At 50.3% G+C, this 15342-nt stretch overlaps 1 protein-coding gene across 1 annotated transcript in view; it reads left to right on the forward strand.

The window, feature by feature from the left end:
- The first annotated feature begins 367 nt into the window (after positions 1-367).
- Positions 368-15342, forward strand: part of P2RY2 (purinergic receptor P2Y2) — a 34182-nt gene continuing 19207 nt past the window's right edge. Inside the window, exons 1-2 of the mRNA XM_067533283.1 lie at positions 368-961; positions 2225-2232. Coding sequence (XP_067389384.1) covers positions 368-961; positions 2225-2232 — 602 coding nt within the window. The remainder of the gene's footprint in view (positions 962-2224; positions 2233-15342) is intronic.

Here is a 15342-nt window from a genome sequence, read left to right on the forward strand (position 1 = left end):
AATCCCGGCTAATAACTTCTTTGGCAGCTACCACTATTTGCTTTTGAATAATTGATCACAACACTCAGAGCATCCCGGCTATTTATTTCTTCCATGTAATTACTGTAGCTGGGTCCCTGGATGGTTGCTAAAAGTTAGAGGGAGTCAAAATAAAATTAGATCCAGCTGTAAAGTAGCACTGGGGGGGCTGACTTCCACCCACAAACAAACAGATGGGAAATATAAAGGGAAAGCTAAAAATCAGATGTGACACTCAAGTGTTCATTCATGCTTTTGTACGAACAAATGATGCCTTGATTTTGTGAATTTCCATGGCCTAGTGGCTCTGAGCGTGCCAATGTTATACTAGGTAATTAGCCCATCGCTGATGTGGGACTGCCAGCCGTCCATCAGGTGCTGTCTTTTGTTTTTGGAGGGGGCTTCAGGGAAGAGGCGGAGTGGGAGTGGGAAGAGGCAGAATGAGGGCGGGGCTTCAGGGAAGAGGCAGAGCGGGGGTGGGAAAAGGCAGAATGAGGACGGGGCTTCAGGGAAGAGGCGGAATGGGAGTGAGAAGAGGCAGAATGAGGGCGTGGCCTCGGGGAAGAGGAGGAGCAAGGGTGGGAAGAGGCGGAGGAAGAGGCGGAGCAAGAAGAGGCGCAATGCAGGTGGGGCAACTGGGGGGAAGAGGCCGAATGGGAGCAAGGCCTCAGGGCAGGGTGCTGGCGGGGCCACAGTCCAGGTTCTGGTGTCTCCCCCACTTCTCAGGAGCTTCTGGTGGCGGCGCTCCAAATGCGGCAGGCTGGTGCACCTCCAAAGGGAGGTGGCGTACCGAGGGGGAAAGCGGGGGAGGGCAGACCCCGGGCGCCAGCCTGCTGGGGAGGCATCAGGCCAGCCCCCCCACAGGTCAGGGCGTGAGGCCACTCTGCCCAAGCCAGCACTGGGCTGCGGGATTGGAGTGAGAGAGGTGGGCACCGTGCAGCGGGTAAGTGCAGGAGGGAGCAGCTGGGCTCTACCGCTGCAATGACCCACGGAAAGTCCTCCAAGCAGGAGGAGGTAAGTGGCATATCCCCACCCCCACAGGTATAGACCCCCCCCCTCCCCGGGACAGCTGGGGGGCGGTGCCATCTGGTGGGAGCCAGGGACTTCTCCTGTCCTGTGCGGGATCAGGCTGCGTGAGGCCTGGGGAAGAGGGGTGCAAATGCAGGCTTGTCCAACAGGCTGCGGAGACCCATGGTATAATAACGAGCAATGAGATACATTATGGAGGTTTTACATTTTCATCTGAAGTGACTGATGTTAGCCACGATAGAGGACACGGCTGTAAATGGACCATTGGTCTGCACCAGAAAGGTTAATCTTACGTTCCCGCACTCTGAAACCCAGTCACTTGGGACTCAACTGACAAGCACCAGAAAACGTACCGTAGAGAACACCCCTCCCTTAGCAAGGAGATGGGCTGGATGACCTACCAGATCCTTTTCTTCTCTCATGTCCGTGAATCTATTAGTCACGATCGACAAGGCAAAAAAACAAACAAACAAAAAATGCAGCCAAAATCATTTTTTAAAATGTCTTTTGCCCCATTATTGAAAAAACTAAAAGTTGGGCTGTCACTCCGCTAAACACCTAAGCTCAGATCCCAGAGGTACCTATGGCCTTGTCTACACTAAAAATATAGATGAACCTAGCTAGGTCACTAAGGGGTGTGATGAAGCCACATCTCTGAGGGGTGTAGTGAAGCCGACCTGCCCTCTGGTGCAGACAGAGCGCGGAAGAATTCTTCCGTCGACCTGGCTTCTGTCTCTCGGGGAGGTGGGCTAACTAAGGCGACAGGGGAACCCCTTATGTTGGCGTAGGTAATGTCCACACTGAAGCACTGCAGCCGTAGCCTTTCAAGTGCAGACTAGCCCTACCTCACATTGATTTCGACAGGAATTAGCCACCTTTGGGAATCTGGGCCACAGCTCCTCAGTCAGATGCCAAGGAGCGAATCTGGTGTGAAAACGCACATTAGATGAGGACCCCTGGGGAAAATAAATAAATAAATAACCTCAACGCCACACCCCGCATAAAGACACCCAACCTACCACTGCTTTACTGAATGTCTAGGCATCCATTAAAAAATCCCCTGACTGTTTTTTTTACCTCCTGGTGCTCACAAGTGACTGCTGAGATGACTAAAATAGAAGAGCTTCGAGGAAACATTTTTCTGTGTTTCAGTTTGTTTGCTTTGTTCCCTTGACAGGACTCCAGGTATGGTCCTCAGCATTGTTCTCCCTCTTCAGTCAGTTAGGGCTTGTCCGCACGGCTAGCCGGGTCCTGGCAAGACGGGGTGGGAATGTACACCACGCTAGCCTGCAGCGCCCCAATGAGCCACGTGGACCCTGCTCCCAGTGGCTAAAAGTCCCCTGGTGCTCTCTGACGTACGCCCACCGAAACACACTGCAGAACGTTGAGGGTGCGTCTGCACTGCAATAAAAAACCTGCAGCACCGAGCCTGGGTCAATTGACGCAGCCTTGCGGGGGTGCTTGGGCTCTGAGACCCTCCCCCCTTATGAGGTTTCAGACCCTGGGCTCCAGCCCAAGCCTGAACATCCACATGGCATTTTTAGCCCCGCTGCCTGAGTCCCATGAGCCCAAGTCAGCTGACCCAGACCAGCCGCGGCTGAACCACGGGTCTTTTATTGCAGTGTAGACGCACCCTTAGTGCGGGGTAGCAGGACCCAGGCAGGCTAGTAGGCTGTGCATTCACATCCCGCTTTGCCACACGCTCACTAGCCACATAACCAAGCCCTTAATCAGTTCCCCCTTGTTTGCGGGGGAGGGGAGGGGTCTTTCCCACAGCAACAGGGAGGGGAGGAAAATAGTTTAAAAAGTAGGAAAAACAGGTTTGTAAAACCTCAAAAATTGTCTTGGGAACTCAGGTAGGAGTAGTCACTGAAACGACTTTTACCCCTCCCCCCCCTTTTTTTTTTAAGTGACCACTATAGATTTCACGGAGTCCCTTTAAGGTTGAAAGTGCATTTTGGTGCTTGAGTATATCCCCCATTTCCTTCCCAGGAAAATGAAACTTGATTGCTATGGTGTACACATTGTAGGTGCGCCTGCACTAGCTCACATCTACTACCAATAAATCTTTTTAACTAGGTCTCTGAGCTCCCACACAGATTATATGTCTCGTACTCGGGTGCTGGTTGTATAATGTCACCCTAGCCAGTCCAGTTTGGTCTGGTTAGAGGAGGTTGTCCATCTGGTTCAATAGCATTTACACCTGTTTGTTCTCAATATGGGCTGGGACCAAAACCGCAACTCCAAATACCCCCGAACTGAGTATTGCCAGCCACAGCCATTCAAAAATCATGAGCCTTGCCCCCCAGAATCATGACATTGGCTTATAAAAAGTCACAAGATTTTAAAAAATAATCATTGTTGGATTATTTTTATTTGCCTTCTAGATTACCTTCAGGATACACTCCGGTCATGCTTTCCAGCCTTTCTCTGCAAGCACAAGGGCTAGAAACAACCTTTTCTTTAAATGAAAGCAGAGATTCTTTGAAAATAGCATGACCCCAGAAACTGGGACTTTAAGAAAAACACCAAATATCATGAGACTCATGATAAAATAATGAGAGTTGGCAACACGGTAAGCACTGCATACCTGCGAAAGTACGGCTGAGTGAATAATGGATTTTTCGGTTGAGGAGGTGGAACCGAAAAATCCAAAAAATTCCAGATCAATTGAAAGCAATTTTTTTTCCTGAAAATTTTCATTTAAACAGAAACAAAAAACAACAAAAATCATTTTGAGTGAACTAGAAATTAATTTCTTTTCAAGTATTCTTTTCAAGTGACTGTTTTGGGAGTTTTCTGCCCTTTTTTGGGTGTTTTTTTAACTGGCCAAATGTCAACTCGAAAACCTGTTTAGAACCAAAAAGTCAAAACAAAACATTTTGCTATAAAACATTGATTCTTTCGAATAACTTTTTTTTTCAACCAAAACCTTCTGCCAAATTTGACCTGGATTTGACAAATAGTTTTCAGGACTCAGAAAATGCTTTTATCAATGAAAACCTTGTTCACTGAAAAAAACATCATCCAGCTCTATGCATTCAAAATCAGAGGCTGATTCTGGATTCCACAGATCTGTATAATCCAAAACCCCAGCCCCAAAACACTCCCACTCTTTGTAGTTACAATTTTAGCTTGGACAATCTGCATTTTGCAAATGCTTTCGCGGTTCCGGGTCCATCTGAACAGCCAAGAAATCCTGCGTGTTCTAAATCTGGTTCCAGAATGGATGTCTGGAGCCCCTTTCCATGTGCTTCTGACTCCACCTTGCTCCGGTAAAGCACTCCGGAGAAAAGCCCACGAGGATTGTTTTTTGGTTTGCTGGCTTGCTTTTTACATCTTCTCATCATTCTCCTGCTAGGTCAGATCAATCGATCAAACTACAACAAAACTCTCATTTGCTCTGACAGCTGGAAACCGGTTTGATTCCCATTACTTATTATAGCAAGACTCGTGTGGGCTGGTTGGGGATGGCCTCACTCTCCTACCTGACTGCCTTACATTCTTCTGCACTGTCACTCCTCCTTTCTTTCCTCGCCAGTAGGCTTGGAAGAGCTGTGAAAGCAGAAGCAAGGAGTCTCCCCCCCTCCTGAACAAAGGGTGAGCTTGTCTTGGCAGCAGGCCCGGGGGTAGAAGCTGCTGCTGCCGCTTACAGTCCCAGCGTGTAGCTCTCACAAATCAAGGAGAGGAGTGTGATAGAGAAACATCAAAACCCCCACACCCCCAAAACAGCTGACGATGAAAGTGACCAGGAAGACAGCAACTTGAAGGCAGGAGGAAGAGGACAACGATTTCCCTAGAAACGTGGAGCAGCAAATCTGTGAGTGTGTGATTATAATTAGTTTTCTTTCTTTCTTCCTCTCTCTCTCTCTCTTTCTTCCTTCCTTCCTTCCCCTAGTCGGATTTGTCTGGGATTGACATTCACAAACTCAACAAGGGGTTACCAAAAAGTGACATTTATTTCCCGGTGTGTGTATGGTTTGGGGAGAAGAGTTAAACATTGTGCCGTGCTTGTGAGCACACACAACACACGCACACACCCCCTAATCACAGGGTGTAACTTGTTGCTGATTGTCTCTGTGTTGGTGTCTAACCCTGGAACCCTTTCTAAGAAGAGGATTTAGCAGAACAGAGCCCAGCTTTTGGTCTCGACACTCCCACTGCTGGTTGTGGGTCCTTGTTATTTATGAAGAGGAGTGACATGGTCAGCTGGGGGGCTGTGTCGAATGCCATGCCTTGAGTGAATGATATTTCCAAGTTCAGTCACGACGAGCAAGGTTTTAAAGCCCTCTCTGAAATGCACCCAGCAGAACAGAAAGACATTTAAAAACGCCCCTTTCACATTGACCTGCAGCCCGAGAAGCTCCCTGTGGCTGGGCTGTCATGATTCATTGTCAGACACAAGTTGGGGACCAGAGGAGGGAGGGAAGGACACAGCGTGGAGTTGCAAGGGGCTCTCTTCCAACACTGCAAACCTTGGGATTGGCTGTAAACATTTAGCCGGTTTCCAATCACTGGCAGATGACACACTCAGCCACAGCCATGTAAACCAGAAGGAGAAGCCCTGAAATCGGTGCGTGTCTCCAGGTTTACACCCGTGTAAATGAGAGGAGTAGGGCTCAGTGGGGCTGCAGTTTTGCACGGTTCATCACATGCATCTTCCCCCTCTTCCCCCCCACCCCAGGCTCTGCTATCTTGAAGAAAATAATAATAAAACTAAACACCGTGGTTGCTTATCAGCTTCATTTGCTCTGCTTGTCGTCTGTCAGTTTAAACCTGGCACTCTGCTAGGCAGGAAAGGGAAAGGTGGAGGAAAGGAGGCAGCTGGAGTGGGAAATGCAGGGGGAAGGTGCCTGAGCAGTGGGATCCCGGGAAATGGGAAATAGGGCAGCTGGAGGAGTAGATGAGTGAGCAGCTCCAGCCATTGGGCTGGCCTAGTGGGGCTCTGTTCCTGCTTTCCCTGAGAGAACAGGAGGAAGATGGAACAACCAACAGGATGAAGGGCAAGGAAGCCAACCTGTTTGTTTCCTCCATCTATGCGACCTTGTCATTAACTAGGATATTAAGCTTTTCAGGGCAGGGACTGTCTACACCACATTTGTGCAGCACCCAGCACATCCCTTTGATCTGTGAGGGGCTCTCAGTGTACCAGTGAAGAGGTCTCCAGATACCTGAGACCAGTTGAGCGTACCTAATGACTGTCCCATTGGCTGTTGCCAGGATTGAACCTATACCCTTCAGAGGAGAGGAGAGAAGAGGAGAGTAGTACCCGCTACAGCTGGAGCTAGAGGACCAACCCCCCTAATCAGCTGCTGCTGGGTGGGGCACATCTGTGCATCGGGCAACACAGAGAAACACGTAACTAGAGCTGGGCAAAGGAACTGATTTTTTTTTTTTTCTGTTGAAACTGAAATGTTTTGCAGGAATATATTTGTTGGGAAGGTTTTGTGGGTCCAGGATGTAACTTCAAGAGAGAGAGGCCCACTCCAGAATATCCTGGTTAGGGATCGGGGAAGGAAAGGTCACAGAGATGCCCAGAGCAGTCGAGGGGTTAGGGCCCTCCCGTGGGATGGGACCCAGCCTCAAGTTGCTGCTCTTTACTCCAAACCAGGCGGAGGCGGATGAAACAAACAAGACCGTGTCCCTCTTTAGTTATTGCAGCTGCTCAGTCCCGGAGTTCACCAAACCGCTCGGGTGCCAGGAGCGTCCAGATGTACCACAACTTGGAGGCAAGTTGGTGCTTCATCAGCTAGGCTTGTAGGTGCTAGCCCTGGTGGGTCCCAATTACTGCTCAGACACGTGGCTAAGGGAAAGGGTATGGCAGGAAAGGGAAGGGTTGCAAATACCCTAGGCAGAGAGGCTCAGACAATCGCCGTTCAAAGGGAGCAAGAACGGTTCTGGCGCGGCCCTGGGGCAGTCCATGTGAATGTCAGGGCTCAGACTTACGGCCTGCGTGCCCTCTCCAGTCTCATCTCTCCTCAAGCAAACAGGCGCTTTCAGGTTTCAGGCTAGGCTCACCTTAAGGGCTCGTCTTCACTGCAAGAGTTAGCACGAGTTACTGCCCTTGAGTTACTGCCCCGGAGTGAGCCCGGCTGGCGGGAGCACGGCCGCCCTGCGAAGCAGCCCTGGAGTGACGCAGGGGGCAGGCTGGAGCAGCAGAGTGACTGGAGCAGCTGCTGCTGCTGGGTTGTTGTAACTCCAGCTGTTGCATCTCCACTGCCTTCCTAGCCCTGGGGATCAGCATTCCTAAAGCTTCAGCGCCAGCCCCCTCCCGGCCAGCTGAGTCTAACGCCCCATTTCAGTCAAGCTAGAGATTTGTGGTTGGGAGTTAAGTCAGGGCTAACGCTCCAGTTCTGACTGGAGCTAACTGTGTTGTGAAGACACACCCTTAGTTGTGTCTCTCTCTCTGGGGCCCTGCCACAGGGTGTGCTCCTCCTTGCTGGGTAGCGCCTCCCCCTGGCTGGCCTGGGGATTAGCTTTCAGCCTGACGCCCTCTTCTTGCAGTTCCTCAGCCTGTTGTCTCGCTCTGTGGCCCCTTTCTGGCTCCTCGGGAGCTGCAGCATCTCATCCTCATGGCTTAGCCCTCCAGCCAAGTCACATGAGTCCCCTGCTTCCTCACTATCCCAGGCAGCCCTTACCTCCACTGCCCTGGCTGAGACACTCTCTCAGCGGCTTGAGGAAACAGACCCAGTCTGTAAGTTCACGGCCCGGATTGTGCCACTCAGTTAGTTAGGGCTGGAGGAACCAGGCCTGCCCTCGACTCTGGGTCCTAGTCCAGGGGCCCTCTCTCTAGCAGCCCAGGTCAGTATTAGCACGAACCTTCCTGCCACTCGCCTGGACTGCTTCCTACTTTGCCTATCCCAGGCTCGCATCCTCCACACTCCTAGCTAAACCCCTCTCTCCTGGGTCTGCTAGACAGACCCTTCTTCTTGGGGCCAAATCGCCTTCTCTCCCAGGTCCCAGGGAAAGCAACTGCTGCTCTCTTTCCTGTTGCCCCTTTTTGCTACCAGCTCCCTGGTTTTATAGAAGCACAGGGGAGCTCCCTTTGATTAGGGTTCTCCTCTTGGCCTAAATATCCCCCACCTTGCAGCCTGATAGGTTAACTGGCCCCTCTGGCCTACGTTAACCCCTTCAGGGCGAGTGTGGGAAGCACACCCCATCACAGGCCCCTCTACACTGGCTCCCTCCCAGTCTCTGCTGCTCTCCATAAGACCCACCCAGCTGTAACGTTCAGCAGCCACAGCTCTGCATACAGCTCCTGGGGGACTTTCTCTGCAGCTCCTGGCTCGCCACGCGGCTGCTGCTTCCCAGCAGAGCTTGGCCCTGCCTGGGTCAGGACCCTTCCCTGTACCTGGTCAGGGGGAAAGGGCAGTGCAGCGGGGAGGGTGCTGATGGGCGCTGTAGTCTCTTGCTGCGCAGATCCATCACACGTGCCCCTTATCCTGCTTTTGTTCCACACATGGCTATTCTAAGGTGTCTCTTCTTCTCATGCTTTTTCACAAAAAAAAAAAAAATCCAAAGTCCTTGTTTTCATTCCACACTCACATCCTCCTGTTTGATCAAACCCTCAATTATCTGAATGGCTCCGTGTCCCCAAAGTGGTTAGGCTAAATGGGCTCCTACGTTAGCCCACAGAACGTCTGCTAATTCATTATGAAAAAATAGTTAAAGTGCCATTCTCAGAAGAAATGACCAAGTGCCTGGTGTAATGCAGACGCTTAGCGTTGCTTGTCTTAAATTGTTTTGTCACTTACCTATTAATTTACCATATCCAGTCATTCAAACAGGGCTCCCCGCCGCCAGTGGGAATTAGCAATATCTTTTTATTAATAACCTCCTGCACGCAACCATATTAAAACCCACACTCCATTAGAACTTGCGGCCTACTTTCCTTCCCTAGGATGACTCTGCCGACGTACTTGCTTTTGCACCCCTCAACCTCTTTGCAGTTTTACACCAGTGTAATGTCGTCGGTTTCCAATGAGTTCATTTTAATTTATCCCAGCGTAAATGAGATCAGAACAAGGCCCATCATTTCTAACCAGTCTAATCAGTCATTAGTTTGCTGTTGATCAGGGACAAGCATTGAGCAAACGGACACAGTTTTGCTTAATTGGAACTTCTGGGTAAGCTACACGAGTCTGTGAATGCAGAGTCACTGGGGTTCCAATTTGCAGGGGCAGTTTTTGGCTGTGTCTTTTTTCTCTTGCTGCTCCAATTTTCTGTCCACTTTATTGCAAAATGACTTTGTCAATCTGCCATTTTCCCTGTGTTCAGAGGGAGCAGTTAATCTCATCCCAGCCCTGAACAACACCCCCCTCCCGCCCCATATAATTATATGATAACGTTCCAGAGGAGGTGTATTTTGCGATATAAAAAATCATCCACACTCAATAAAATGTTCAGGTATTTCACTTTAACCAATAAAGTTGATGGATCCTTCTTCCTCCTTTACGTACACACAGAGAGAACTTTGTCCTCCTTTCTCCCAACTTTATCAGTAAACATTCCAATTAAATTAAGCATATCGCAGCACCTCAAGGGTGAAAACTTTGTAAATCAATCTGTTTTGAGTCCTGAAACTGTTCCACGTCTCCTGTTCAGGTGAAAGGCCTAACCTACAGCAAGTGTTTATAGAGAACTGGAGAAGTAAGGCACTTAAGTATGTTTAACTGCTCCAGCAATAATTTACTTCTTCCTGTCCATACACAGGAGGAAATTATCTCTGGATAGTAACACAAGTGTAAAAAAAAAAAAAAAAAAAAAAAGGTTTAGCTGATCGCTCAAGCTACCACCATTTTTCTATTCAACTCCCTTTTTAATATTCACATCTCCCATGATGCCCACAGGAAGTATATGAATCCAAACATTATTAATAAATATTAATTTAAAAATAAAAATCAATCTGTGTGAGATTCCAGCTGTTTTCCAAAGAATAGTACTTTATACCATGATCAGTCCCACTGAAATCAGTGGAACTAAAGTAAGGTATCAGAGTATTAGAATCTGGCCTTAAACTATTTCTGTGGCAACTGTTTCCATGGTGTCGAAGCCTGACTATCAGTCACTTTATCCCAGCTTCCCCTGTTTCAGTCTATCACATTGTGAGGTCCGTATAGCAGGGACCATCTTCATGATGTGCTCTGTACAGCACCATGGGCATTGGCAGTGCGAAGTGACACCTGCACAAATTGTGCTTGTACCTTTTTTTACTTATGGAGAAAGAGGCCCCCAAAAGACATTTTTAATATTCCCCCTCCCCCCCATGTTATTTTTACTAGAGGTGGTTGAAAAATGGTAGTGGTGGTGGGGGGGGGAGGGGGAATCACCAAAATGTTTTTGATTTTTTTCTAATCAAAAAGTGTCCTCAAACTTTTAAAAATCTCAGCCAGCTCTACTCCGTGAGCAATGGCAAGAACTTTTTGCGAGTCCTACAGCCTATTCATTGTGAGCTCATTGAATCCAAGGGCAGTAAATCTTTAACACAGCTGCCTTTGCTCCAAAATGTAACTCAGACATTGAAGTTAAATAACATTATCCAAAAAAAAAAAAAAAAAGCTTTAAACAGATTGACTGCAAATCTTTCTCCCTTTCATTCTCTTAACTTTTGTACTATAATTTTAATCAGTCATCATAGAGTCTTCCAGGGTAGACAAAACCTGAATTTCTAACGTAGAAAACAAGCAGAATCCTGTCCCTAATTACATAATCTTTCCAGCCTTTGTTATCCATCACAAAGAAGCATGCAAGTTCAAAAGCCCAATTTCTCGCCCATTAATAATGTTTGCAAGTCTTACATGACACTCCCTACAGAATGGTTTGGTTTACAAAGCAGAGTTCTGACACGCAAGCTGAAAAGTGAATTTTCTTACGCAAGTAGGGGTGTGGGTAGGAAGTTTAGGAGATATACACTGAGGTCATCCCACCAGCAGTGACAGAAGGTGAAACGTTATAGAATAAGTATCAGTCAGAACAAGTGAAAGAGGAGCGTTGTTTTCACTGGTTCTATAGTTGAGTCAGTCTTAGAACCTACTGTGTTGTGAGTTTCCAAGACTCAAGCCTTCCAACTAAATTAAAATAAACCAGATTAAGGCCTCTTTGATTCTGCATGAGAGCGTCCACACAGGGGTTTAATGCACTTTAACTACTCCACTTTAAATTCATACCTTTAGTTAATTCAGATTAACTCTCTCCTGAGTGTCCCTGTGTAGACAAGAATCCTGCTGTCTGGTTCAGGACTTAGAATCAAAGGGTAAAATGTGTCAGATCCAGATACCTGGGGATTCCTGACCGCTGTTCTTCAATGCCCAGGCACCTGCAGGGTTGCACCCTCTCTCTGAAAGCATATCTGCACTTGCCCATGTTCTTCCAGCTTGCTGTGATTTCTGTGATGTATTCACCCCTGTAGGCGTGTATGTGGTTGCTTTTAGGTTTATTTTGCCAATCGCTTTTCAGATTTATCAGCTGATGAACAAGGGAAGAGGTGCAAAGTTAGGGGCGGTTTTCCCCCTGACACTTAATGTCTTGTGATCAAGTCAGAACAAGTGTTAGGAGAAGCAGCTCCAGAATCTGCCTGCCCAGACCTGTGGAGACTGAGTCAGCTCCTTTCCCTTTAGGGAGTAACAGGAAAAAATAACCACCACTTGGGAGAGGAAGGAAGGGGACGGCCTGGCATTCTGCTGTCATGGCCTGGCTCCACCGAGTGGTCCAACCGGGCTATTTAAGCCAGGAGGCACAGGAAGTTTGTCTGAGCAACACGGTGATTTCCTGTCATGGCAGCATCAGACCCTGCGTGTGCCCGCCTCCTGCACCCAGCCCTCTTCCTAGTTCCTGCTCTGCTCCTGTCTCATTCCTGCCTTCGCTCCTGTTCCCACCATGCTCCTGCTCTGTGCTTGATCCTGGCCTCTCCTCCAGTTCCTGCCCTTACGCCTCGCTTCCAATCACCAGTGACCTGTCCTGGCTGTGACCCTGGCCTCCGACTTCTGACCCTGACTCTGGCATTGGGTGTCTGACCTCAGCTTCGACTCCTCATTCTGATTCTGGCTCTGGTAACCGGCAGTTGACTCTGGTGCTGACCCTTGGTTTTGTTCCCCAATCTGGACGCCTGCTCCGCCTGCTGCAGCTGGCTCCTGCTCTGACCACTAGGCCAAACTGTCTACATTCCGCTTCATAACAGCGGGGAGGTACACCTGGAAACCCGGCCAGGCTCCTTGATTCAGTGCTGGCCTGGTCCTGGCACTGGAGCAGCTGTGCAGCTGCTCCGACTTACATCACCGGAGAGCTGATGTGACGGAACCCCGCTGTTTTTACAGGGCTAGCGCAAGCCGTGCTGGCCTACGTCTGTCGCTCCAGGCTGGGAGGCTCATCTACGTAAACCTCGGCACCTCCAGCCCAGCCTATACTGGGTGCAATTTGGCCAGACCCCTGGCTCTGAGCAGGAACCCTGCGTCTATTTTTGCACGCAGTTGTGTTGCCGTTACTGTGAGTTCAGTGACATTTGCAGAAAAGAATAGATAAAGGGTCCTGCCAGGAATCGAGCTGAGTTTTCCCTGCCCTTTTACGTGGCTATAGTAAATGAGTGACTTTGTGCTGTCTTCTGGTCTTAATTAACCAAACAAGATAGGAAATGCTGGATGCGGGAGCAGCAAAACTCTGGGTAATGTCTGGGGCACTTGAAAATGTGCTCTTAATCCATCATCTCAGCTGTGATTCAGTTCATCCTTCCCAGGCAGGTTCTGGAGCCACGACCAGAGCTTAAAGGCATGCGGCCTAGGGAAAAGCACCAGTGCAACCCCTGGGGTGGGTGAATGCCACCCAGCATAAAGCACATCAGTTCACAGTTCGGAAATTATATCTGCAATGTAAAGTCCCTGGAAAGCGTATTGACGTTTGGCCTGACGCATCCAGCCGCCGATGCACCTGATGTCTCCGTTGCGAGGAAGAGGATGTCTCTATTTCAGGCAGCTGAATGCAGGTCAGGGCAATGTCGGGAAAGGTTGTGTTATGTGAGAATCTTGTACTTTCCAGGTCATTCAGCTGTGTTGGTTTGCTCAGCTGCTCAGACTAAGCCGTATACAAAGTCCGTGAAGGCAAGACAATGGATTACAAGCACATTTCAAGTGCAACAGACTTTTACCCATAGACTTTCCCTGCTCCAACAACTCCACACCTTGTTTGGCTGATTATGGCCAGACGGCAAAAAGTCACTCGTTTACTAGAGCAGTGTCAATGACAAAACTGAGTTCACCAATACATAGACCAGAGCCAGGCTAGAGTGGCACACTTCAGATCCTGCTCTGAGCACATCAGAAGTCCAAGGGGTATTTGGATCTAGGGTTCTGGCTCAGTCCATTGCAGACGTGGGACCAACTGTGTCATCTGGCTTTGGATCAGAACATTCCCCAAATCTCAGGTATTTATTATATCACATTAGCACCTAGAGGCCCTCCCATAGCAGGAGTCAAGACAGTGAAAGGTTGGTTGGGGAAACTGAGGCACAGAGAGGTGACATGATTCCCTGTACCAGCAGTGCCCGCTGTCTGACAGAAACCCAGGGGCACTCTGAGGTCATCCCAGCACTGAAATGCAGGGGGGAGTCTCTGGAGCCGCCTGAAAGACGCTTGGCTGGAAGGAATGTTGTTCCCTGGCCTGTGTGAGATCAGCTGGCGGTCTCATTCCAGTTTGCAGGGGCAGCTGCCCACATCACACAAACCACCCCTGCTCTTGGCACTAAGTGGCCCCCTTGCCAGCAGCGTCAGCAAAGCAGCAGAGCATTGAAGAGAGCTACGGAGACTCAGCAACCCTCTCGGTCCCGGTGTTATTTCTGTCGTGCGGGGCGAGACAGGCCACCCAGGAACAGCTCTCTGTGCCGGAGGAATGTAGGGACGGTCGGGTGCAATACAGAACTCAGCGCTTATGGTGCCCCCTCTTCTGTGGGGAAACTGAGGGCTGCATTCTCCAGGCTACCCTGCTGCCCTCAGTTTCCCCAGCCTCCCCTGCTTCTCTCAGTTTCCCAGAGCCCTCCTCTGCTGCCCTCCCCCTCGCCTCCCTCCGGACATCTCCTGACTTCATAGCACACCCCTCGTCTCAGCGCCTGTTCTCCCGGGTCCCCTGGGAGCAGTGGGAGAGTTCTTCTAATCAGTAAAAAGGCTTGAGGAGTTTCACTAGAGCTGGGACCATGGGCAGTGGGGAGGCTAGATCCTTGGCCCCACCCACACCCCGCTCACCCTCGCTGCATCGCTTCTTCCCTCCTGCTCGGCCCGCCTTCTCTCTCCCACACCCTCCTTCTTCTGAGGTGGCGAGGACTGCGGGGGTGGGCTGAGTAGGGAAGGGGGAGGAGGGACAGGGCGAGCAGCAGGGGCTGCGATTGGGGGAGGAGAGGAGGGATGGATGTGGTGAGTGATGGCTGGGGGAGGAGGGAGGAAAAGAGGGATGCAGGGAGGAGAGGAGGAGTCGGCGAGCAGCGGCAGGGACACCCCCCCCCCCCCCCGAAAGGGGATGGAGGCTACTGGAGAGAGGAGCGGCCAGCGACGGGCGGCGAACGCTGAGCTTTTATGCCATGCAGGTTCCCGGGTGGCGAGGAGGCCGTATCTGCAGCTCAGCTTCCCGGGTTCATCAGTAATCTCCCTGGGAAGTCCAAGGGGACCCTGGAAGCTGATGTCACCTCCTCAGCCGCCCAGGAACCTGCGTGGTGCATAAATAAGCAAAACTAGGTGGCGGGTCGGCAGTGCCTGTGCCAGGGGAGGCTTAGCCTTCCCAGGCCTATTATACCCACCGCCCATGAGTGGGACCTGGACTCTCCCTGTGCTGAACATCTCAGTTCACCAACACCGTGCAGTGGCCCAGCAGAGCCCCAAACAAATATCCTGCTGGACGTGCTACAGCTGAGCGCTCTGCAGCGACCTCGTCTCCTCCCTGGAATTATTATTTGGCGGCTGCAATCCGGTCTAGCCAAGCCCCAGCGTTCTCACCAGCCATTTTTCAAGGCACGAAGCCCTCCAGGGAGTCGGGTCACTTTGCAGTCCTCATCAAGATGTGTCCTGGTTTCTGGCTGCCCACCTCGGCACAGTGGACTGTCTCTAAGAGGCCACCCAACTTCCGCTGCAGCACAGCTGTGCGAGAACAACTTGCACCGGGGAAAGGAAACTCATGCTCCTCTCATGGAGTTTCCTCGGGGGTGAACCTAGGACGGGGCTTGCCCTTTGTCGGACAATCAGTGGGTCCAGCCCCCCACAACCTGCAGATTCCTCCAGTTGCTGGTGGAACTCAGGGAATCCACGGGAGAGAAGGGCCATG

Source organism: Emydura macquarii, unplaced genomic scaffold (genome assembly GCF_026122565.2).
Source record: "Emydura macquarii macquarii isolate MOO-44397 ecotype Brisbane River unplaced genomic scaffold, CSIRO-AGI_Emac_v2 contig_3328, whole genome shotgun sequence".
NCBI lineage: Eukaryota > Metazoa > Chordata > Testudines > Chelidae > Emydura > Emydura macquarii.